Below are 24602 nucleotides of genomic sequence, written 5' to 3' on the forward strand. Positions count from 1 at the left end.
GTCGAGTTAGGAAGAGATGAGTTAGAAGAAGGAATGATTTCCCCTAGTAGCCGAGTTGAGTTAGTCGGAGAGAACCAAATTGGAAGTGACCGCCACCGATATCAAACATGAAAGTCTGTCGCTCGCTTTTTGTTTTCTGTACGTGTCCAGCAACTTACTGTACCTCCATAACTGCAGACATGACGTCCGCCGGCATATACGAGAAGCTAAATGTGTCGATATCCGGCATAAGACGACCTGTCGTGTCACAATAGACACGTGCCCACTTTTGTCTTTCCTCGATTTATTTGGCGTTTCTCAGACGAATCGAATTCGCGTAGAGAGAAGGATATTTAAAAAAAAAAAAAAAAAAATAGAGCCACACGGCAAAAAGAAACTGAAATAGCCTCTTTGTGCGAATGATTTTTTAAAACAATAAGTCCTCTAAATCAATTTTTTGAAAAGAATGTCTTCTCTCCTTTTGGTTCGATCACGCTGCAAAACACCGGTATGAATTTCCAAAACAACTTCAAAAGAATCTTGTTTGTTTTTGGCTGTTCTGACACTAAGACAGCGCACTCGGTGTAGGTGGAGGGAAATGAATCACTGGCACCGCAAAACACATCGCTCACAAAGCACTGAGTGAAAAATAGTCGCAACAAACGGATAACATTCGAAATCGAATTCGATGTGTAAACACGCGCTAGTCGTCAAGTCTTTTTTTTCTGTTTTTGGCGATGATTGCCTTACTGTCCCGTCCTCTTATGACACCTGCGTTCGAGACGGATGCAGAGAGGGCTCTGAAGGCTCTACCAGGGTCGACTGCTACACTATACTTCCCCTCGTATATGTGTGTCTCTCGCCCCTCTTCCTCCTCTTTTACCCCACCCTATCCTACCCACCAACCTTTGGCTGCAATCGTACACTCAGGGGAGGAATCACATACATACAGTGGCGGACTCTGGTGTCGCTCACGCACACGGGGAGAGGAGGTGGCCCCTGAGGGCGGGCCTGTCCCGGAGAGAAGCTTATTTTTTTTTTTTTCTCGCTTTTTTTTTTTTTTTTTTATAGAGAGGGGAGATGGGAGGCGGGGGGGGGGGGGGGTCGATAACTAGGCGAGATAACAAGGACTTGCTCCCAGCCCTTGCCGTTGCAATTTACCTCTATATACCCTCCCTTCGTCCAGAGATTCGACGACGACGACGACGTCGTCGTCGGTGCTGGGCCACGGCACACGCACGCGCGGCCCTCACATGCACCGGCTTTCGTCGACGGGTGGAAGAGAGTAAAGTTTGTGCTCCGCCTCTTTCGGTCTTGAGTCAACCAATCGGGTGACTTGCCACTTAATTGGAACCCCCCCACCAAAGAGAGAGGCTACTTACTATTAGACCACTACTATTTTTCCTACATGTATTCACCGAGCAACATCGTTTCTTCTATCAAAGAAAATCATAATAATCGTCTCGCGTTCAATGGGCCTATGTGCGCATTCTTAAACTTTTTTTTTTTTTTTTGGCAACTTTTATTTATTTATTTTACGATTATTATGTTTTCTTTTTCAATGCGATACAAGCGACGTCTTTTTGCGGTGGCTTTCCTTTATGATAACCCCACCCTTTTCCAGTGCATCCCGAACAAATAACATAAAGAGGGAGCGTCTGATCGGGCCGGTAACGACCGGTCGTACAAACAAAAAATGCTCTCAAATAAAAAAATGATTTCAAAATGTTTGAACGACAAAGAGAAATAGAGGGGAAATTTCCACTCGGGGAGTTTCATGACAACGGCAATCATTTTGAATAATAATAACACACGACAAAAATCAAAATGTAAAACAACATGGGAAAGAAACGGAACAATTAAGAAAATATTTCCAAGAAAGAAAACAAAAAACTCAAAAAAAGCCGAAAATTCCATTTTTTTTTGTTTTCTTTTCTACTTATCAAAACAGAAAAGAAAAATAAATAAGAGTAAACTATCTATAGTGGTCACGGTGTGCGCTGAACGTCGGTGATGACGCTCTTGTCTACACCGGCCGACCCCACGATCTCCCCCTCCCCCAAACAGGAAAAGAATCAATGGGCGCCATAAACAAAACTTTGTCGCCCCTCTACTCTCGTTTGAAATGCGTCTCTTTCCGTCCCACATTTCTAACATATCCACACTCAGTTTCGGAGAAAAGAAAGGAAAATTAAAAAATAAATAAATAAAGAATCAGAATCAAAAATAAAGGTACGTCCGCCAAACGCTAGATGGCACTTTCCAATTCCTATTGTGTTGTTTGGCCCTTTCTTTTCCTCGACGTTTATTCTCCCCTTTTTTTTCCCAACAAGAAGAAAAAAAAAGTACATTTTTCTTACTTTTTCAAAAAGATAAAAAAAGAAAAAAAAAAACCGGAATGCCGCCAAGGTAAGTAGTCTTTCTTTTTTTTCTCTTTTTTTGTACCCTGAAATGCAGGTGCAGCAGCGCGGCGGCTAACGTATAATCAACGGCTCTCTCTCTCTCTCTCTCTCTCTCTCTCTCTCTCTCTCTCTCTCTCTCTCTCTCTCTCTCTCTCTCTCTTTCTTTCTTTCTTTCTTTCTGTAGGTAAAGAGTGTGTGCGGTGTGTACTCGATGTGTGTGTGTACGTGGACGTAGCCATGTCAAGACAGGGCCAGTCCGGTGATCCTTCATCATCTCGAGCACAGATGCACAGCAAATGGCCACAGCGCTATACACTGGAAGGCGGAGGTGCAATCACACACACACACACACACACAGACACAAGCACAAGAGTGAATGTAATCACAAGATTAAAAAAAAAAAAAAAAAAAAAAAAAAGAAAAAAAAAAAAAAAAAAAAAAAAAAAGAGAGGTAGGATAATCACAACAGCAACAGCAGCGATTTCCTGGAACGCTGCCAAGCTCTTTTCTTTCTTCGTCACATGAAAGAGATGGTGCTCGAGATAGGGCGGGAGAGTCTAGGAAGATGCATTAAGATCTCAAAGGACGATATATTTTTATTGCGCGCGCTCTTTTCCCTTCTTTTTTTTTCTTTTTCACCTGACGTCACTCGGTGCAACGCTCGCAATCATGCGCACACAAGTCGAAGAAAAGTCAACTCGGAAAGAAAGAAAAGCAATCAAAAGGGACCATTCACACCGACTCGTGAAACTTAACCGAACATTGACAATGACATCATCGTGAGACCGTGAGTTTTTGTCGGTTAGAGTCGGTATGGTACTACTAGTAGTCCTATCAAAAAGCGCGTAGGACGGCATCCAGACGGCCAACTCGAAATTGATCAACATCTCTTAAATGTACCTATTGCGCCTACTCAAGTCTTAAAGCGAGGGTGCATTTAGAGAGTGACTTTTTTCTTCTTCAGTTATTGCTTTACAAAAAAAAAAAAAAAAAATAAATAAATAAATAAATAAAATATTAAGACTGAAAAGAGATAAGGCGGATGGATGGTAACAACCCGGCAAAAAGAGCGACTGGACGCTCGGGAAAGGAATATATAAATAAAACCATAAAAAGAGATGGGGCAATCACGTGCAATCAACAGTTAAGTCACACAACAACAACAAAAAAAGCGAAAAAATAAAAATAAAAGATTGGAAAGAGAGAATAAAATAAAATGAAATTTTTTTTTCCCCAGTTTTTTGCGAGCGCGCGCGTGGATCGAACGTTATCGATCGTCACACCACAGATGACGCCAACTTCTTTTTCTTTTCCGAGAAAAGGTAAAGAAAGCAAGAAAAGAAAGAAAAAAACTAACATGGGGTAGTACAGTAGATTACGGAATCCAGACAGGTGGAATCGAGGCCGGATGGAAGGGGAAAAAAAACGAAAAAAAAAAAAACGAAACAAGACACAAAAGAAGAGGAAAAAGAAGGACGACTTGAACCTCCTCTCCATCCATTTCAAAATGTTCTTCAGACTTTTTTTTTTTGGGAGAGAACTCCCCTATATTTTTCTTTCATTCTCCTTGTATTCTTTTTACCTGGACGACGTGGAAAGAAAGGAGGGAAGAAGCGGAGGAGGGTGATTGGAAGTGGAGATAGAAGATGCGTATAACCTTGACGGCCCAGGTATCCCAACAACTCCCTCCCCCCGTTCTTTCTTTTTTTTTCTTCTTCTTCTTCCCTCCTCATATAGAAACCAAGGGCTTTTGTCCACACGCACATGCACGCGCGACGGACACTTTTTTTTAGGAAAAAAAAAAAGAATATAGAATCAACTGCCATCATTTTTTTTTTTTGTTCTTGCCTTTTCTCTTCCAAGTTCAGACGAGAAAACGTATTGGGAAAAGTTCCTCAGAAATGACCTTACATCGGAGGACATGTGGGCCGAAACGTTTCATTTTTTTTTCTCTCACCAATAAAATGTGGGCGGGGTCTTAATATTTGAAAAAAATAAAATCTGTTATTACGTTGCAGTGTCTAAGGTTAGCTGCCCTTGACGGCGTTGAAATTGCCAGGGAACCCACACACCAACCTGTTGCTTTAGAAAACACAAGGTGGACTAGCTTTTTTTTTTCTTTCCAAGTCAAACGAAACAAAAAGCGACAAAGACAAGGGCATTCAACACGGAATCCCTTGCAAACAAAAAGAGCAACCCCCGCCTAAAGGGGGAAAAAAAAAGAATTACTCAAAACGCTCGTAGAAAAAGAAAGAAAACAAAAACGGGCCTATTGGCATCACCAGTGTGAGCGGTCGGGACCAGCCGCCGCGAGCCAACAAGGTATCCCCCCCCTGTAACACACCGCTGTGTGTGTGTGTGTGTGATATTCTTTCCTTCGCCCTGTTTTTTCCAACATCAAAATAGCTTGTGGCACTACACGCGGCTTCGACACACGCGGTTCGAGACAACCGAACATTCCTTCATACTTTGAAATGAAAAGCAAAAATAAGAGTTGACAAACCTCGTCGACTTCGACAGCTTGATCGGCGTCGTCATGACCGGGACCGACTTCAGACGTGTCGATGAGGAAGACTGTGGCTACGTCGTTGTTGTTGTTGTTGAGCGGCCGTTTCTGAGGTGATAGAGCGTCGCCGTCAGTGTCTTGGTCGTCGATCGGTTGACCGTCATCGTCTGCTTCCATATGGCTTCCGTGCTGGTGGTGATTGTTCTCTTGCTGGTGATGGTGGTCTTCCAGAATCTGAACCATTTCGCGTTTGTGGACGACCAGCATAGGAATGCCCGCACCGGTTGAGCCGCCAGATCCAACAGAACCAGCAGATCCAGCCGGACTGTGATTGTTGTCGTTGTGATTCGTGTCCAAATCTTCAGCCATTGGACTCATGTCGGCCATTCTTTTCGCAACTTGTGTCTTTCTTCTGCTTCACACACACTCATACATACACCAACACTAAACACTTTTTGTTCGGCCGAAAGGTCTGTGATGCAATCAACAGGTGGATGAACAACACACGAAAAAATGATGCCAGATTTAAACTAGGAGTACGTGAGCCAGACACAAAGTCGTGTTGTTAAGGAAAAATGAAGATTATGGGGAAAAAAAATTGTAAATGTATCGACGAGAAGAAGGCAGGTGGGTTAGGGCCAAGATGGCGCCGACCAACACACAGCGCGCCAAAAGACTGAACAAATCCTCGTCGAAAGTCTTGGTGTACAAGTTCACTAAATGTTACACTAAAATAGAATCAATTCCGACAAACAAGTGTTTTCAAACGAGTCGTGAATCCATCGTTACCAGCAAGTTTTGCCACACACCATGGGTTTCTTCTTTTTCAAACCCTCCACCAAACTGTTGATATGTGTGTGTGTGTGTGTGTATTTTTTTCTTTTTCTGTCAGGGTCGGCTCCACACACACACATACAGTGCCACACTGCACACATACGACGTGATGGTGGCAGTTGTTGTCCGAACTGTGTTGGATTCGCTCTTGATTTAATCGTTTCCGCGCACACTACACAAATCTATTTGCACAAACACACGGAGGAGTGGGTGAAAAATATCAAAAGCGTGTGTGTGTATGCTAAAAAGTCATCGAGAGACACACAGAGAGAAAGAGAGGGGGAGATAGAGAACGACAACGTGGTGCGGCCGTTGCCGGAGGGAAAGCCTCGACGAACTTGACTGTGGCTGCGAACGCGCTCGCAAGACGATGGCTGTGCTGGGTCCGAGTTGTGCGGATCTGGCCGCAAGGGGGTCTTTGCCAAGCGGTTCGGCCTCGAGTTTCAAACCGCAACTGAGGAATGCAACAGTGCGCGCCACCAGTCTGTGTGTGTGTGAGAGTGGGGCTTTCCATTGAAGAAAAAAAAGGCAAATAAAAAATGGTGGTAGATATACATGAGAATGGTGGTGTGAATCCAAGTGGATGATGAAAATAGAGAAGAGGAGAGAGAGAGAACGCCAGCGACCTTTCCTCGCCCTTCTCTTTTTCCTTCTTTCTTTCTTTCCTTCTCTCTCTCTCTCTCTCTCTCTCTCTCTCTCTCTTGTGACTCGTTTTCTTTTTCTTCTCTTGTGTTGGAACATTTCTCATTTTATTCCTCCTCTTTGGCGTCTGGCAACAGCAGGTTTTCCCCTCCATTAGTTATTTGCAGCAGCGAGCCAAAAAGAACATGCATGTTCCTCTAGTATATTCTTTTTCCTGTCTCGTTGTTTTCGCCAAAAACAACCAAACAAAGATGGCCGATCGGGCTGGGAGAAATGCAATTTAGTGGACGTTTGCTATTTAGCACACTTTTCTCTCGAAAGGGGAGGGGGTTGATTTTATGACCTCTGTTGGAGAAAGGGAGAGATATCCCGAGACAGGTAATTATTATTCCATCCTTTCCTCTTTCTTTTTTTTTTCCCTCATTCAATTCTCTTTTCCTATGAAATCATTTTGGAATGTCGTGATTGCGCATCATCTCTTTACATTTTTTTTTTGTTCCAATTCGAAATAATAAAAACTGGCAAAAGTTTAAAAGATACAAAAAAAAAGGTGAGTGCTTTGAAATTACACGGCCTGTTTCCATTATTCGATTTTTTCTTTTACGTGCAAAGACGAAATTATAGAGTTGTGTAAAAAAAAAAAAAGAAAATGAAAATGAAAATGGAAGAAAAATGGTGGGAGGAATCGAGTTGAACGGTGCACACAGAAATCTCATTAGCAGATTGATTCGTTTTGGGAGCTCTAGCGATAAAAATCCGAACGGTATTTCCCACACTTTTTTCACGTGAGCGGCTCGTCACAAATCGTTCACATCTCGACTGAAATTATCTGAACTTTCATCGCAGATACAACAGATCTGCGTAGATGATGAGACTCTTTGAGTGAATGGAATTTTTCTTTTATTCATTTTCATTTTTTTTTACCAATTTTCGATCGTGACATTGTAGAAACATGAGAGCTTCGGGAGAATGACAATGCCAAACTGGCCAAAAAAAAAAAAAACTTAAACATTTTTCTACTCGTAACCGAAAAAGGGTAGGTTGACGAAGATTGTGTGGAATTTTTCATGTTTCCCTTTTTTTTTTTTCCTTCTCTTTTTAAAAAAGATGGTGTCCAGCTGCAGACGCAATCTGTCGCCGATTGATCGGGACAAATGGGGGACTGCATCTAAAAAGATTGACCGTTAAAAGTCCCATAAACTTTTAAGGCAAAAGAACGAAAAAAAAAAAAAACGTTCGTGTTAAAAAAAAAAAACAGAATCCAGACTGAAGCGAAAAAAGAATTTATTATTTTAAAAAATACGCAATATACACTTGGTGTGTGTTGTGTGTCTCATGTTATTTAGAAGGTCGCGGCTAGGAAGAGAAGGGATTGTATTACAACGTTGTATCTTCTCGAATGACAGTCCGATAGCCAGCGCTGCCTCTGTGTACATAATAAAAGAAGGACGAAAAATCTAAAAAAAAAAAAAAAAAAATAGTTTAAAATATTTTTAGATGAGGAGAGGCCGGGGACGACATACAACGACGGCGGGAGAAAGGTGGACGACGCCCAAGTTTTATATGTATCGACCTGATAGCAGTACTATTACATCTGCGCTATTATATACATTGTAGTGGAACCAACAACAAGTGGTTTAACTTCTATTTCTCGGTCGTGAGCAAGAGGGGGAAACTCAACCGGATAATTCCGCACACACAGACATACACACACATGTTATAACGTGAATTTTCATGTGAACGAAACAAGCCATTCATCGGAGACCAGCTGTGGTTTCGTGTTATGTGTGGAGACTCGCACAAATAATGATAAAAAGAAATAAGGGCGCAGAGAAATTGAATGATCAATGCAGCATCCAAAATAAGCGCTCGACTTGTTTTGAAAAGGGGTTCTTTTCCGTTGAATTTCTTGCCACATTGACGTCAGAGTCGTGTACCACTTGATGTTATACTGTTCACTTGTGTGATACAAAAAGAAGAAAAGAGGCAAGTACCCGTCATTTCATCGGCGACGAGGAAAGTGTGTTTGTAAGGAGAAAAAAACTCGTTTTTTCCTTGAATAAATCTTTGAATTAAAATGATGGGATTACACGAAACTTTGTCTCGAGTTAATCCGGGAAAAAAGGGAACGGGAAACATTTCAAAAATATTTTTTTTTTCTACCTTCTTGACAACGGTTTTTAACAGAGAGATTAAAAGAAGGTGAATCTGCTTTATAACAGCCCACAGGTGAAAGAGTTCATAAAAAGCCCCAAAAATTAATATTTTAAAAATAAAAAAAGAAAACAGAGAGAAACGGGCAGAAAGTAGTGAAACGATTAATAACCGAATCGAATGATCAATGCTCAACTTGCTCTTCCAAAAAAATATTGAAACGGCTTGCACCGCTGCTACGCTTGAAGTCTTTTTAATGCGATGAGGGTTAAGTTCTTTTTCACGAAAAAAAAAAAAAGAAAATGGCCAAAAAAATTATCAGTTTCCCATCTGCTGACTGGTGTTTTTTTTTTGTAGGTTACCGAAATGTGAAAATGCCTTTTAAAGAAACAACACCTTTGACACATTCGTATAGCAAGCGCCCCGATGAAATGATATCACCATATTCCATCATCTTTATTTCCCCCCTGCGATGCGGCAACAGATGGCCGGCCTGCTCTTCCAAAATCTCTTATAACTTTGTCGCCCCTTTTTATTTTTTTTTTTCTTCTTCTTCTCTTTAGCATATTCTTATTCTTTTTTTTTTTCCCTGACCAAGAGTTTTAACGCGAAGATGAAAAAATTCCAATGCAAAAATGTCCAGTTGGACCCCCCGCTCTGATCAATGCAAATATTATTATGTTTTGTTTTGTTTTTGTTTTGTTTTTCTAGTTCAAAACGAGTAGAGAGAGAGAGAGAGAATGGTCTTGAACACGAATCACCTGTCGGGACTGTGGGTGGAGGAAGACGAAGAAGAAGAAGAAAAAAAAAACAGGTGTAAGACTTCATGATCATTTATTCCATATGTATCCAGCGGTGCGAAGCGAAACCGAGTGCCGTGTCCCGGTGACTCGCGTGACGTCACAACTTATTTACATGATCCCAAAGCGTCTGTTGATGTGCCGTTTGTTATTCACATCCTTTCCCGACTTTTCCTTATTTTCTTTCTTCTTCTTCTTTTTTTTTTTTCATTAAAAGAATTTTAGGAGTTGCTTAATATTTGCTCGTGCACCGTGAATCAATATGGGCATGGAACACACACACACAGGGCCGCAATACATACACGACGATGATTCTACTGCTGACGACTTGCAATAGACACAACTCTCTGCCGAAGCTCGTCTTTCCAAAGTGTGTTCGGCTCGTTAGAAATCAATTTTTATCAGCTACATCGCCATGAAAATGTCAGCGTTTTTTTATTTTATGAACATCACAAATATTTCTTTCCTTCTCATTCGCATAAGTGCGGCCTCGCACACGAAATATTATTGACCTCTCGGTTAATCGAAATAATTCAGACGACAAACACAATTTTTTTTTTGAATTTTTAGCTACGGGGGGGCATAGTTGGATGAATGGCATAAACGTACTCAACGGTCATCTTCATTAACTTTAACGGCGGGTTAATAAATTTTCCAATCGAATTTGTGTAAGTGTTTAAAGCTTTTTCCTCCCCCCGGTTTATTTTCAAGGTGTTTTTCTCTAATTGGAACGAAGAGGTGGGATGAGTTGATGACTTTTCTCTTTTAATTGCATCAGGAAAAGGACTCAGCGCGTGGGTTTCGATTACACGGGGGGTTTCAAACGGATATCTAAATTTATGGCAACCGTCGAATTTGATCGACCCGCGTGCCCGTCAGGGAATCAACAAGCGAACACACACACACACAAAGGATTTTTTTTGTTTTTATTTGATGCTCATTTTTGTTTTTTCTTGTTCGCCATTTGAATTCCAAAAATATTTATTACTAGCGTCGGGTCAGGTCGTCTTTTTTTTCACAGCCGCCGTCGATATGTAGTTTGAGAGGTAACGCATCCAAATTAATTGGCCGTATTTCTTTGCACCTTTTTTTTTTATTACTATTGTAGCTTTCCATAATGGCATATTGTAATTAAATGTAATGTAATCAGCGCGAGCGCGCTATTCAAAAAAAAAAAATATTTGGAAAGTTCTTTCTTTTTCTCAGCGTTTCCAAGCAAAGGTGAAATCATAGGATATTTGATAGATTTTATTTTTAAAATTTTGTGAAAAAAAAAAAATGAAAAAAGGATATATGTATCACATAAATATACATGCGTTTAAGAAAAAGGAAATCTAGGTTAGAAGCGCGGGTTTCAAAAAAATGAACGGGCCTGGCGTACGAGCGCGCGGTTGTAGCGAGAGAGAAACAAGATTCCAAGAATTCTAATAACCACTCAAGAAAAAGAAAAACTTGTGTTCTATAAGTTCGTCATTGGTTAATATAAAAAGAAAAAGAGAAATAATTTGAACGCAACAATGGAAACAAATAGATAGTGACGTCACATGAATTTTCAAGTCGCTCGAGTCGTGTCTCGTGTTTTGTGTGTGATAGCCAAAACACAAGATGCCGAGTGTTGATAAGCGCATTACGTACGCATTATACGACGATGCATTCAACGTCAAACAAGTTGGATGCCAAAAGAATGAAAGGACAGTCGAGCAAAAAAGAGAAAAAAAAAACCGGATGAAAATGAATAAATGATTCGAAAATGACGGATAGAGATGTGCGCTTTTTTCCATCGTTTTGTGGGATCTCTCTGATGTTCATTTCTTTTCAAAACGCCAAACACAAACATTACCTGACGGACGTGAGCAACGCCACCTAGCGAACACTACATCTCTGATATCCCTATTTCTCACCGGAAGTAAAAACCCAATAAAAATCTACCGGGACTAATTTTTAAGCCTTTCCACGAATTCAGACCCCCATTCGCAAAACAGAAAAAATGTTGCAAAACCGAAGCGTGTAAATTATAAACATACCAATATGTATTTAAAATAAAAAACGCATCATTTTAAAATTCGGTTAAAGAGCGTACATCTTTTGCCGCCCTATAAAAAAAAAAGGAGAGCTAGAAGCTACTCCCGAGACAAAAATGATTAGCATATTCATCACGGGTTTCACCGTGCGTTCAAGAGCTCATCTTTCTTGTATAACATCTGCCGTCATCTTTTTCTTTTTCCATCTCCTCTTGCGCTAGAAAATGTTTTCTACCTTAAAAAAAAACCACCTGACATACAGCACAAGATTATCTGATTGCAGTTCCCAAGCCTCAAAAAACTTGGCTGCCGACTACGTACAGGTGGCTCTCTCGGTTTTGGCGTTATATTTTTCAATATGCTACACAGAACTTTACCCTTTTTTTTAAGGGAAATACGCGCGTAAAGACACTCGTTTTCAAGCCCAACGTAGTAATTCCTTCTTTGTTGTTTTGGTTATAAAAAAAAAAACAACTACAGAAAAAAGAATACGGCCCCCGTAATGTCGAGAAATTGTATGTCGTTTTGATGAGTTACACGAGTTCCAAACTCGTTAGCCCTTTTTTTTTTTTTTTATTTCGGTTTTTTTTTTTTTTGGTTTTTTAGGTCTTTTTTGTTTGTTTTGAGGCTTTTTGTCGACAGTTTTGCTTCACTTTTAATGGCCGCCAGGTAGTTTGGAGACTGTCTTAACGAGCAAAGGCTTGTGGACTGGTTTGCTTTGCCTCTATCTTTTTCGTTTCTTGTGTTTTCGAAAGAAAACAAAAAGACGCTTAAAACAACATCATCCTCTCCTTTTTTTTTTTTTGATTGATATACGCTTGCTAGATTGTTGTACAGAAATGGATTTATTGATGTGGTGGCGGCTCTGTCTTTAAAACTTATCCCGTGCCCCGATCAAACAAAAATCCGACGCCCCTTCCTCGCTCCCGAAGCGCACCTGACGGCGGCCAAAAAAACAAACAAAACATGCGCGTAGGCGTGACTTGAGCAGCTTCTTCTTCAACCTTTTGTTTGTTTGCCAACTCTTTTTTTTTGTTCTTTTTTAGAGGGGATACGTGTAAGGCTGTCAAATGGGGGTCCCGACCGATGAAGATGTCAAGCATTTTAAGACGTTTAAAAGAATGCCAAGAAAAAAAAAAAAAAAAAACTCTGTTCATTGAAAAACTGTGCGGAGGAACAACAAATCTCTTCGAAGAACAATCTGGAATTCAATGGGGGTCACATACTCTCATTTCTTTGGAATAATTTGGCCATTAATCAAGCAGGCAGAGATGCAAGAGGTTACACGGCGTTATAGAAAGCGGGCAGCAGATGCGTGATAAATCGGCTCTCTTTCAAACGCTCTTGCAAATAACTGTACGTGAAATTTTTTTTTTCAAACGAGGTCGCCATACCGCTAAATTGCCCGCTAAGGTTCAGCAACAACACGAGGAGAAATGTCGAATCAATAAGTTTAGCATTGCGCGCATACGAGCAAAAAGAAAAAAAAAAGAGAGGAGAAATGTGATTATTTTTAATAATAATAAAAAGGAAAAAAAAAAGAGGAGCCCACAAGAGAGTAGCCAGGGCTAATCGGATCGGGACCGGTGTGGCGTGATCTCAAACGAAACACGTAACGGTTCCATCTCTTTTCCAATGATGATGATGATCATCATCATTATCATACGTACGTACGATGCGAGTGTGCGTATAATTACACGATTTGAGAGAACTCGAGGGATGTTATAAGAGTCGAGAGTAAAGTCGAAAGATAGAGAGAGCTATGGGTCACGTGATGCGCAGAGGAGCTTCTCCTTTTTGTTATAACTGGCCACTTCGGTCGGTGCTCTCCTTTTCCTTTTCTTTTTTTTTTTTCTTTTTTTAAAAGTTATTATAGAGTTCGCGCGCCGCCCGCCGTCTTTGCGTGTAAAGTCCATCCCGCGCGTTTTTTGAAAAAAATTATTTTTAATTTTTCTTTTCTTTTAAAATATGAAAAACAGGTGAAAGGTTTTGCTCCGACTTGTTTTTCCCGCATGTTTTAAAGTTTTTTTTTTTTGTTTTCCTATTGAGCTTCACGCTCCATTTTTTTTTTTTTTTGCTCTCCTCCTCTTCAATTTCATCTCGTTGATGTTGAGTTGTTTCTTCTTTTTTTTCAACGGGAAATTAGCTACGCGGGCAGCTATGCAACTCTGGCTACGTGATGCTGATTTATATCATTTTCTCATTCGTGCGGGAGGCTGAAGCTACTACTGCTGCGGTTTGCCGCACTAACCACGCGGACAAAGTGTAATCAAAACGCGCATCTTTCTTTTTCGGACTGCTACACTTTTGTTTCATCCGTCGTCTGCATTCTTTCCATCGCCGAGATGATTAACTTTACTTCTGAGAATGATTAGTTACATAATGACGGTAGCTCCTGAATGTTACACGAAGGCAAATGAAACATGAGAACGAATTCAGAACAAAGGGGAAAAGTTTAAAATTAAAATTCACGTCCTTTCTTTTTTTTTTTTTTTTTATTTTGAATGGGGGGGAAAGCTGACGAAGAGTTGAACGCTAAGAGCCGATAGTTGCAGGTGGTAGCACACCATGTCATCTTGTTCGAACACGTAATTGATGTGAAATATATTTATAGAAGAGTGGCGCTCGGTTAGTGACCAGCAATCGAGACAAGTACGAAGACAAGAAAAAAATTCTGTTACCATAGTACTGTTATTAAAATTTTAAAATTCCTGGGCCCGATTAAGGAGACTTTTCTCATCTTTTGAAGAGAGGCAAAAAAACTGAAACAAAAGATACACGCCCTTAAGCGATTTTTTTAGAAGTCAAATGTTTTTTGTAACAAGGTACAATAGCAAAATAAAAAAAAAAAAAAAAAAAAACGAAAACTGCTTTAGATTTTTGTTTAGATTTTCGCGCCTCTTTGCGTGCAAAGCGACCGTTGTATCGAGTCAGGAGCATTGGCCAACAAACCGATAAGGATCGATTAACTAACCAAACAGCCATCCATCATCCCGACCGATTCCCCCTTCTATTTTTTTTTTTTCTTTTATTACATATATGGCGCTGTGTTCATTAAACTCCCCTTCCAAAATAGAATTCAAGTTTGAAAGCGAAAGAGAGAGCCAAAAATATGAAAATTATTAATAGCGATGCTATCCACACAATCCTTTTTCTTTTTGTTTAGTTATTGATTTATACAATGCAAATAGAAAAAAAATTCAAACATAAAAAAAAAAAAAAAAAACGTCAGCGGTCAAGATGATTTTTTCCCCTTGTTATTCCAGTTTCATATCAGTTAGGTCATTTAAATATCAAAATTATTATTTTTTTTTTTTTTCAAATTTCTCAGTTGTCTGTCCGCAATTGGATCATCTGGTGGTCTATTCGCATCGCTTTTGAAATCACATGTTTACCTCCAGTGCTACAATGGAAAAAGAACCGCACACAATTCACACACGCACAGGGATTGGGTTATGATTATTATCACATTGGTCTCTCGATTCGTTCTCAATTCGAAAATTGGTCGAGGTTGTCCCCGACCAATTGCTTTTCTTTCCCCGCCGTCCGCGTTTTTTTTTTTTTCTGTGTGAAACTTTTACTCGCGTCAGAGAATACCAAACACACACCCCTCACAGGCGGGGCACAACGTTTGCGGTATTTACCTATGCGGTCAACCTCGATCGGGGAGAAAATCCGGGTGCGTTCAACCTCTCCACGGAGATCGCCATATTTCCAATCAAAAAGCCAGTTCAAAACAATCGGGGTCACTGGGTGTATCTACTTCTTATTTTTGTCAACTGGGAAAAATGTTCTGAAATGGGAGGGACCATTGGCTGATCGTTGATACGAAACGGTTCATTTCCAAACACCAAATGAAGATAGTATAGTCAAATTTACGACCTCACATAACGTTTCTCTGTGTGTAGAGAACATATATCAAATACTCATCGAGTCAAAAAAACAAAAAAAAACAGTCCAGTACCTTCAATGAATTTTTTTTTGTTTTACATTTTTTTCAGGAGAGGGGAATAAGGACGGAATTGCGGAAGTGGGTTATCAACACGGTTTCAATGACCATTAATCATGTCGGCTGGCAGAAATCCACCCCCCCCCCCAAAAAAAAAGGAACGAGGGAACAGTTTAAAACACATAGACGAAAATGAACAAAAAAGAAATTGTTCGAATCTCTTTTTTTTTTTTTAATGTTCACATTCACCGAATGAAATACGACGCCAAACGATACGCGAGAATACTAAGTTTGTTCCCATCACCGAAGTGTAATCTATAGCATCATGAGCAACACCGATGATGGGTCTCTAAGAATACGAGAACCGTTACCGCAGTGTAACGAAATTAGCCGGCCATTTGTGTATGCACATCAGATCGTGCAAGTAACTTAAACAAAACAGACTCAATATTTGTTAAGCACATCTCTCTCTCCCCCACAATAACATAGTGGGAAATTCTCTATCATACACATATTTAAAAAAAAAAAAAAAAAAAAAAAGAAAAACGAAATAAATGTGTATACTATCTTATGATTTATTCATTCTAACGTGTGTATAGCCATTTCGGAATCCAGCAGCGGTGGCGGCGCGGCATCGGCGCCCATCTCCCGTTGTATCGCCTTTTACACAGGCTGGAGAAATTTCTTTTCTTTTTTTTTTTCTTTCGACCAATTTATCAACGGGAGATTAATTGCCGACGCCAGCCGGCGCGCGCGCGCTTCTCTTTTTGTTGTTCCCCTCATTCGTCTAGAACAAAAGAAGGACCAAACACGTTGAAACAAAAAAATTTTTCCTGAAACGAAACCACCAAACCAAATGATTGTGTGCGTTTTTTTTTTTCTTGTTAATAATAGCGGACGACACAGGTGACTCGGCGTGGAAAGAACAAGAAAAAAAAAAGTCAGGGTAGCGGTGATACTAGTGCGCTACTTTTCACGTCAAAACAACACAACACTCGTCGAGAAATGAAAGAAAAATACATGAAATATAAACGAGCTCTAATTGGGGTCTCTCTCAGTTATTTTAGTCATATTGAAAAGTAGCGTGACTCGTGAACGTGTACGCACACCTCTTCGTCCCTAACGCGTAAAGCGATGGGGATGGAAAAATGAGACCAGTTTTGAGAGAAACGGACAGCAAGACACATCAACATGCGTTGACCGAGTGTGTGGAAATACACCTGGAACAAAAAAAAAACGGTGCGAAACTGACCAAAACAATCCTTCAACTTGTTGCGTTTCTCATGTTTACATTTTTAAAAAGAATTTTTTTTTTTGTTAATTCGTGGGCAGCAAAAAAAAAAAGGGACTTGGAAGTTGTCAATCACACGTGTTGTTGGAGGGGGGTCGCTGAGGTGGGAGTGATGTCAGCAGGTGCGCCTGCACTTTGTATGACAGACGAGAGAAAACTTAGATAGGCATTGGATTTTTAACTCGGATGATCAACCCCCCAGAAATGCCATTGCGCTTTCACTGCAAATATTATCTTTTTTTTAAAAGAATTCATTATGCATTATTCATTTAAAAATAGAAGAAAAAAAAAAGGCGTGCGCAGCAGCTAGCCATAAGCACTTGCATTTTTTATTTTTATTGCCAATGAAATAAAAATTGGAAAGAAAACAAAATTGTTGACTTGTTCATCGTGTTTGAGTTAGATGACAATCACAACGATTTTCAGATATCCCTTATGTCGTGTTAGGGAAGACGCTGGTTGGGGGTGGCAAGAAAATAGAGACATTCGAAAGAGAAAGAAAAATACTTTGGACGTCGTACGGCCAGAGTTAGCTCGACATTTATATGTAGATTGAAATCTTTGGGTTGTTGTTGTTCGATAAAAAAAAAAAAAGAAAAAATTTGATGAGCCTCTTTGTGGTTCTTTGAGCTTTGGCTCCATTCATGGCAGGTACAATATCAGGACCATAACTTCCTCCCTCTCAAACATCATTGTGTTGTCAAAAGGACGATCCCCTGGACAGCTCGCAAACATGCAACCGGCCCTAGCTGCCGTATAATCCCTTTCTTCTATTGTCGGGAGATAAGTCTCTTAAATTTCTCCATTCGTGGCGTCTATCTTTATCATTTTTTATCCTTTTACCTTTTTCGTACAAAACGCGGAAGAGCAGCCAAATAAAACCGAGCAATAGCAAACGCGTACGCACACACACACACACACACACACCAGCAGGTGTGTAGTAGTATTGGGGTATCTGCGTGTATAATCGCGCATAAGCAAGTCGTCCATAATGCCGGGAAAAACGGGCGTTTGAACGGTCGAATTGGCCCGTTCCAAAATCAAAAAAAAAAATTGAACTATTGGGAACACGTCGAATTATTCATCAGCCATCCTTACGTGGCCCAACCTTGCGCCAATCGTAATTCTTTTTCGCCGTGTGAAGGTAAAAATGAACAAACGGAAAAAAAAAAATGCAGATTATCCATAAGTCATCCGACATGTTTTGTTTTTCACGATTAAAAAATGCTCTCGCGCGAGCTGCTCGCACCCGACTCGACGGGGGTTTCCGTGCCAACCAACGCCATCTATCACTCCCGTGTTGGTCGTCGGGGTCGATGGGGAAGGAAATGAGCAATCAGTTATGCGCAGCGAAGAATAAAAAAAAAATATATATAAAAAGAAATAAAATCGACAGTACGATTTGTTTTGTTCCACAACCCACCACCAATGCAGCCGGCGTCCTGGGCTACCTGTCAGGATTTATAATACGTGTTTGTAAAATATCGATTCCATCAGACGCACAACGATGAAGTCACACACACACAGCTTGTTTTTCTTCTCCTTTATTATCTTCTTTTTTTTTTTTTTTTTTTTTTTTTTTTTTTTTTTTTTAGAGCCCATGCGTTTAGACCAACAAAGAATATCTGTTGCATAAACGTCTGCGGAACATTCTGGCAAATGGCAAAGCAATGGGTTTTCGACTCGTCTTCCTATTTTGTCCAGTTTTTGATGGATGGCGTCTTGCCTGTTACACACACGCTCTTTTTCATCAATTGAAACAAACAACCCCTCACGCCTCGACTACCTATTGAAAAATAATCGACTCTTTTATATGTTGATTCAACGGGAGTTCTTTTTTTTTTGTTTTGTTTTTTTCAGAAAAAGTAAATAAACTCACGCTGCGCCGACAAACTGCCGATCGTCGTAGTCAGATTTCGTCTGTTTCTTATTCGCCCCCCTATTGAGATTTTTCGGCTAACTACTAGACGTACGATGTTCGATATCAATCGATTCAATTTTTTTATACTTCATTTTTTTTATTTTCAAATTAAAAACGATCAAATTTAAATCTCCCTATTTTAGGCTCTCATAAAAACAAACTCAGATGTTGGAATCGTTTAACCCACTCGAAAAAAAAAAAAAGACTACAAAAAAATCGATCGGAATGTAGCGACCGGCTACGAAATTCACGTACGCGCACAAGGAGACGAGCTTGTTGAAGAGAAAAAAAAAAACAAAATAAAAACAAGTCCCCATTTATTTGGAAGCGCATACTTTCTAAGGGCGTTCGTGTGCTGCCCACAAGTCCCCAATCTTCATCTACCTGCTATTTTCCTATACACTCAATTATTGCCCCCCTTTCCCCATTCTTCCTCGCACATCTTATTATTTATTCGTCAGGAAAGGAGGGGAATTCTATTTCTGTGGTCTCGACAAAGAAAAAGGAAAAAGTTCTTTTCATTCGTGGGCTCGATCCGATTTTTCTTGTTTTATTTTTTTACCTCCTTTAACGTGCACATAACAAACACGAGCGCGACGTCTTTTGGCTCTTTTGAATGTTATCATTTCCCACCCGTTTGGGGAGGAGGGGAAGCACGGACAGAGGAGGAGAAGAATTTTATTTTTTACGACATCCCAACCACACCGGGAACTCGCGTCTGACTTCTTTTCGTCCCGATTTTTATTTCTGAACTTTTTTTTTTTTTTCTTCTTTTTTACGATCCGCATTTCCAGCAGCGTGAATGCTAATAAAAAATCGTTCCGTCTCCCCGGCAAGAAAAAGGCCATCGTCTCTCTGGCAAGAGTCTGTTCGATTCTTTGGCTGGCGTTTGAATGCGCTCTTTTGGCCGCCCTCCCCCGCTGATATATGCGCGCGTCTCGTGCACTCCCCGCTAATTAAGGAGATGGGGGGCACAGCTTCATCGATCCCCGTGATGATAAGCGATCGCCTCTCTCCTAATAAAGCATAACAATTCAATAACTGACAAAACTTGAAATCAATCAACTCTTATGTTGCAATGGAAAAGTTGGCCCGTGAATTTGTCCCGATATACATTCTATAAAACAATTGATTTGAATTCACATCGAAAATGAAAAGCGGCGCATCGCTGATGACTCTATTCTGGTGCGGTAAATGACTTCAAATTTTATGACCTTTTATGGAGCGCGCATGTGTAATGGAATAACAGATTCGCTTGATTTATTGTTAGCCCGCATGATGAACGCACATTGCGTAAGCATTTCAACCATAAAACATACGCAGTCGTATAAAATTAAAACATTGGCAAAAGGCGTTGATTGCCTAGCGCATCTTAATGGAGGTGTTGACCTCTCTCCCCCTTTTCTTTTCTTTTTTCTTGGACGATGATTTGTAAGCTAAACATATCCTGCCTCATTGTCGTGATGTATGGTGGCGAACGTTGGCCGTTTTTCAAAAGCAAAAAAGCAAAAAGAATCGAGTGCAAGACGGGCCACTAAAATGATGGCCTGTTGCAATCGACCACTTCCAAATTTGTAATGTCCAACAAACTTTTTAAACAAACGGAGCTGATAAAATACACACACGAGAGACAGATCCATTCGAATAATGTTACGTAAGCGAAGAAAGGAAAATAAAAATGGCCAACGGGGGCCGATCGGAAAAGAGTTAATTTTTGTGTTTTGCTGCTTGTTTGGAGTTTCGCTGTGAAACGGAGCTATTCGTATGCTAATGGCGTGAGGCCGGAGTTTTTTTTTGTTTTGTTTTGTTTTTTTACAACAGCTCCCGAGAAACGGCGTGAGCCACACGGCACGCAAACAGCCGCCGCTGTACGTCACACATTTTTGTTTTTTTTTGTTTTTTAGATCCGTAGTTGCAACTGCGGCAGCGCCATAGAATCGACTTCATCACCATCATTCACAACGGAAATGCCAGCATACAAACACATGAACAAAAAAAAAAAAAAATATATAAAGGCCAGTAGGAGTACCGACTAAAAACAGCTGGACACTTTTTTCGATTACAACACTCGCACACGAAAATAAATAAACAAAAAAAAAAAAAAAATATATATATATATATATACATATAGTATAATAATAAAATTCAAGACAAATTGCAGCGCGGTCCGCTGAGAGAACGGGCCCAAACGGAATACAATTTAGAAACGAATTCAAATAAATTATCGGCCAGCCAGGCAGCGAAGATCTTCATCGCCAAACGTAAAAAAAGAAAAAAGCAATGGACTTTTCATCATCCCATCGCCTAAATTCATATTTATTTTATATTCCTTACTATTACAACAATAGCGTCGGTTAAGCCAAAAAAACAAAAATCGGAATGTCTCGCAGCTCTTTTTTTTTTTGTTTTTCCTTTGCCCCATCTAAATGCATATCATTCTGAGCTTTGAAAAAAAAAAAAACACAGCTGGCCTCGGACATGTGTCCAGACAATTATACAACAGCCACGGCAATAACTAGGCTTACTTTATACACACACACACACACACACAATGTGTGTAAAAAAATCGTATCTATTCAGTTTGGGATGAGCAACGAGACAAACAGTTATGGCCCTACGACACGAAGTTGGGCCAAAAAACGACAAGACGATTTTCAATGTTGATGAAACATTTCACGCGATCACGGCGCGCAATGGCTGGAATGTTAGGAACCATCCCCGGCACACCAGAAAAAAGAAGTGAACCATTATGCATTTAACGCCGGTTTGATGATGAGGCACGCGTGCGTGCGCTGGGAGGTTACCGCTAAGGACGGGAACATTTTCTCGCAATTCTTTTATTTAAAACAAAAAAAAAATCGTTTGTTTTTTTTTCTTCTTCGGTGATCGGACAAACAACTAAACAACAACAGGTGGTTGATTTATTTCATCCGACTGTAGTTCTTCATCATTCTCTCTCCTTTGGCACGGACAGGTTATTGTTCTTCTGAAAACAAAACGACGGACCAGGCGACCGAACGAAAAGATGACGCCAAAACAACAACAGCAGCCAAAAAAAAAAAAAAAAAAAAAAAAAAAAAAAAAAAAAAAAAAAATTATAGATATATATATATATATATATATATATATATAAGTAGATGTAGATCACGTTTATGTTTCACGCCCGGTTAAAATGGGGATGAACGAACTCTCTTCCTTCACATACATTTTTTTGCTGTGTGTCTTAAATAATCATTTCGTGAATAGGAACACACACACACACACACACAAACAAAAACGAATTGTAGTAGGTAGAGTTTTTTTTTGTTTTTTTTTTTGTTTTATTATTATTTGCATATTCGGATGCATCATCTATTATTCTTGGGTATAGATGGAATGCCGTGATTCAGATTCGAGATTCCCCCCGCTTTGTGTGAGTGGGTGTGTGGGTGTCGGCGCTCTCTTTTATTTTCGAACGGAACACGATAAAAAACAAAAGAGTATAGAAATGTTTGATTGCAACAAAAAAAAAAAAAAAAGAAATCTTTTTTTTTTCGGTTGTTGCATAAAAAAACTTTTTAGTTTTTTGCGTCCACTTTTAGTTACATATTTCAAACATAACTTTTTTTTTTTTTTTGTCTCTGCCAAAAAACTTTGATTTTTGTTCGGGTATTTTTAAAACTCAAACGCTTTGAGGCATTTAAAAAAATGTTCTGCCAAAACGATGGCGACAAGATCTCTATTGGATTTGCATGCGTAACATTGGAAAGAGAAAAGTTCATTTTGTTTTTTCCTACATTTTAAAAAGCCGATCGAGTCTTTAGAATAAAAAAAAAAAAAGGGACAAAAATTTGCGTCACGAACTTTTCGGGAACACATCCGCGTTCATCCATAGTTACTTCCACTACCACACACTTACAATCTTTCCTCAAGCCGTGGATAGTGAAAGAAAAAAAAAAAGAAGAAGAAGAAGAAGAAAACGATGAAAAATTCCAGTACGGCTCACACACGTTGCGCTTTTATTTTGCGGTCGATTGCGGCTCTCCCGGTCGCTCACGATGTGTTGGTATTTCTCCCGAAAAGAAAAAAAAAAATATTCTTTTGATTTCTTTTTCCTTGTGCATTGGACATATAAGGCACCGACTGACTGCCGTGAAATGATAGAAGAAAAAAAAAAAAAAAAAAAAAAGAATGGAGGGAGAATCAACACAGCGGAAAATATGGAAAACCAGGCCGATGTGGGCGGGCGAGAAAAATGGAAACATATGGAAACGCTCAATTAGCTGCTCAACTCGGCGTAATATTTTGATATTGAAAAATAAAAAAAATGTGTGTGACATTGAAAATGTAATTTGTTTGAAATATTTAAAATTCTGTAAATATTTTTTCTTTTTCTTTTTCGCTGGGGGTGGGGGGATAGGTAATTCATTTAAAATCGATTCATCAGAGCGGTTGATTATGAAAAGAAAAGAGCCGATGAATCACGAAAAGGCAGGCATTTACTCTGCCCCTCTCGTTCTCCCTTTCTTTTTTATTGCAATAATTCAGTGCGAGACACACACACACACACACACACAAAAAAAAAAACAAGGTTTCTGCAAGAAGAAAAAAGACGGTCGGTAAAATATCACGTGAGCAGGTCAAAACACCCATTGAACGAACGTTGGCTGGCAAACTGACGTCACATAAAAAAAAAAAAAACGAGACAAACCCTCGAAAAAAAAAAATGGGATTCTCTTTACAAAAAAAAAAAAAAAAAGACAATCTATAGCCACACGACGCTGCTAAACGAACTTCGGAACAATTGGCCGTACATGAAGTGTCGGTCACATCCGCACAGGTTTCCAGCCCCCCCCCCCTCCCGTCTTTCTTTTCTCTCTCAAAAGTTATAAGTTATTGCATCTGTCCAAGTGACCTCTTCCGGTGTGGCCAATTTAGAGGCGTTCCGATTTTTTTTTGGATGGAACTCGAATCCACACGACGAAGACAAGGCGGGAGGTAAGAATGGGAACCATAAAAAAAGAAAAGAAACAAACAAAAAAAAAACAAAAAAAAAAAAACGAGAGAAGAGCCGCCCTTTGTGACGAAATATGGGAACGTTGGAATCGGATTCGCTTCGCGGTCATTCAATTAAGGGCTCGAAACAGAGTAATCAGCGCACTTTCTTTTTATTCAACTCAAGAACCAAACCAAAATAATAAATAAAAAATCAGCTCACTTTCTGCTGTGGGAAACATTTTCTTCAATCATAATTGAGAACAACATTTTTTTTTTTTTTTTTTGTATTTTGCTTTCCTGGTTGCGTAAACTATTGTCGAATCGGATAAGGCAATTTCACGGCAAGGTCACTTTGAAAATTGGATTTCATCATAACGTTCAAACCGGACCAATTTGAAAAGGAAAAAAAAACTGACGGACAAGGTCAAGACATTCATCAACTAGTGTAAACAAACCATCTCGTGTCCCACACTAACACAACAACCCAAAAGTGGAGCAGAAAAATTAGAAAAACGACGTCATTGATTGGCCCACTGTCCGCGTTTCAAATGAGAAAAACCTACTAGCACGTCATCACGGATCGTGGTGACGTGACCCGTCTGACTGTCTGAATTATATCCACCTGTCACCACGCACTAACACACACACACACACACACCGTGGCATAAACTCGATTCCCCCCTCCATTTGTTTCTTTTTCTCTTCCTCCCAACAACTGATCGACTGCTGTGCGTAGCGTGCGTTCACTCGTCGTGAGTAGTAAAACACACATCATCACACGTACAGACGCACAAAGTTTTGTTTTCGTGAGTTCAAATTTTGTAGGCAACTGCCAAGCCACACATTTCGTTACGTAAATAAACGAATCGCCCCACTCACAACATCAGTATCTTTTTTTATTTTTTTAAACTCCCGCACAAACGTTTTGCCGCTCGGATTGCGCCATCGCGGGGGTTTTTGTTTGTCACTGTGTGTGTGTGTGTGTGTGTGTGTGTACCTGTGTGCGTTTGTATCAAATAGGCAAATGACTCCCCGCTGAGAGTTGATTCTTTGCCCCCTCCGTTTCATTTCATTTTACACGCTTGGCTTTTTTTTTCCAAACAGAAAAGAAAAAAAAAACGTTGTG

General features: G+C 39.8%; 1 protein-coding gene and 1 long non-coding RNA gene across 4 annotated transcripts in view; both read right to left on the reverse strand.

The window, feature by feature from the left end:
- Window positions 1-5436, reverse strand: part of LOC130704420 (transcription factor AP-2-epsilon-like) — a 28875-nt gene extending 23439 nt beyond the window's left edge. Inside the window, exon 1 of one of the 3 annotated variants that reach the window (XM_057525842.2) lies at window positions 4885-5436. In XM_057525842.2, the coding sequence (XP_057381825.1) occupies window positions 4885-5274 (390 nt within the window). In that variant the 5' untranslated portion in view covers window positions 5275-5436. Of the gene's footprint in view, window positions 1-163; window positions 353-4884 lie in introns of those variants that run through there. The other 2 variants (XM_059494772.1, XM_057525843.2) reach the window with 2 other exon arrangements.
- A 1959-nt stretch (window positions 5437-7395) lies between these two features.
- Window positions 7396-24602, reverse strand: part of LOC130704451 (uncharacterized) — a 34334-nt gene continuing 17127 nt past the window's right edge. Inside the window, exons 2-3 of the long non-coding RNA XR_009004952.2 lie at window positions 7676-7789; window positions 7396-7563 (exon numbers count right to left, since the gene is read on the reverse strand). This is a non-coding gene — a long non-coding RNA (uncharacterized LOC130704451). The remainder of the gene's footprint in view (window positions 7564-7675; window positions 7790-24602) is intronic.

The sequence above is a fragment of the Daphnia carinata genome, chromosome 3 (assembly GCF_022539665.2).
Source record: "Daphnia carinata strain CSIRO-1 chromosome 3, CSIRO_AGI_Dcar_HiC_V3, whole genome shotgun sequence".
NCBI lineage: Eukaryota > Metazoa > Arthropoda > Branchiopoda > Diplostraca > Daphniidae > Daphnia > Daphnia carinata.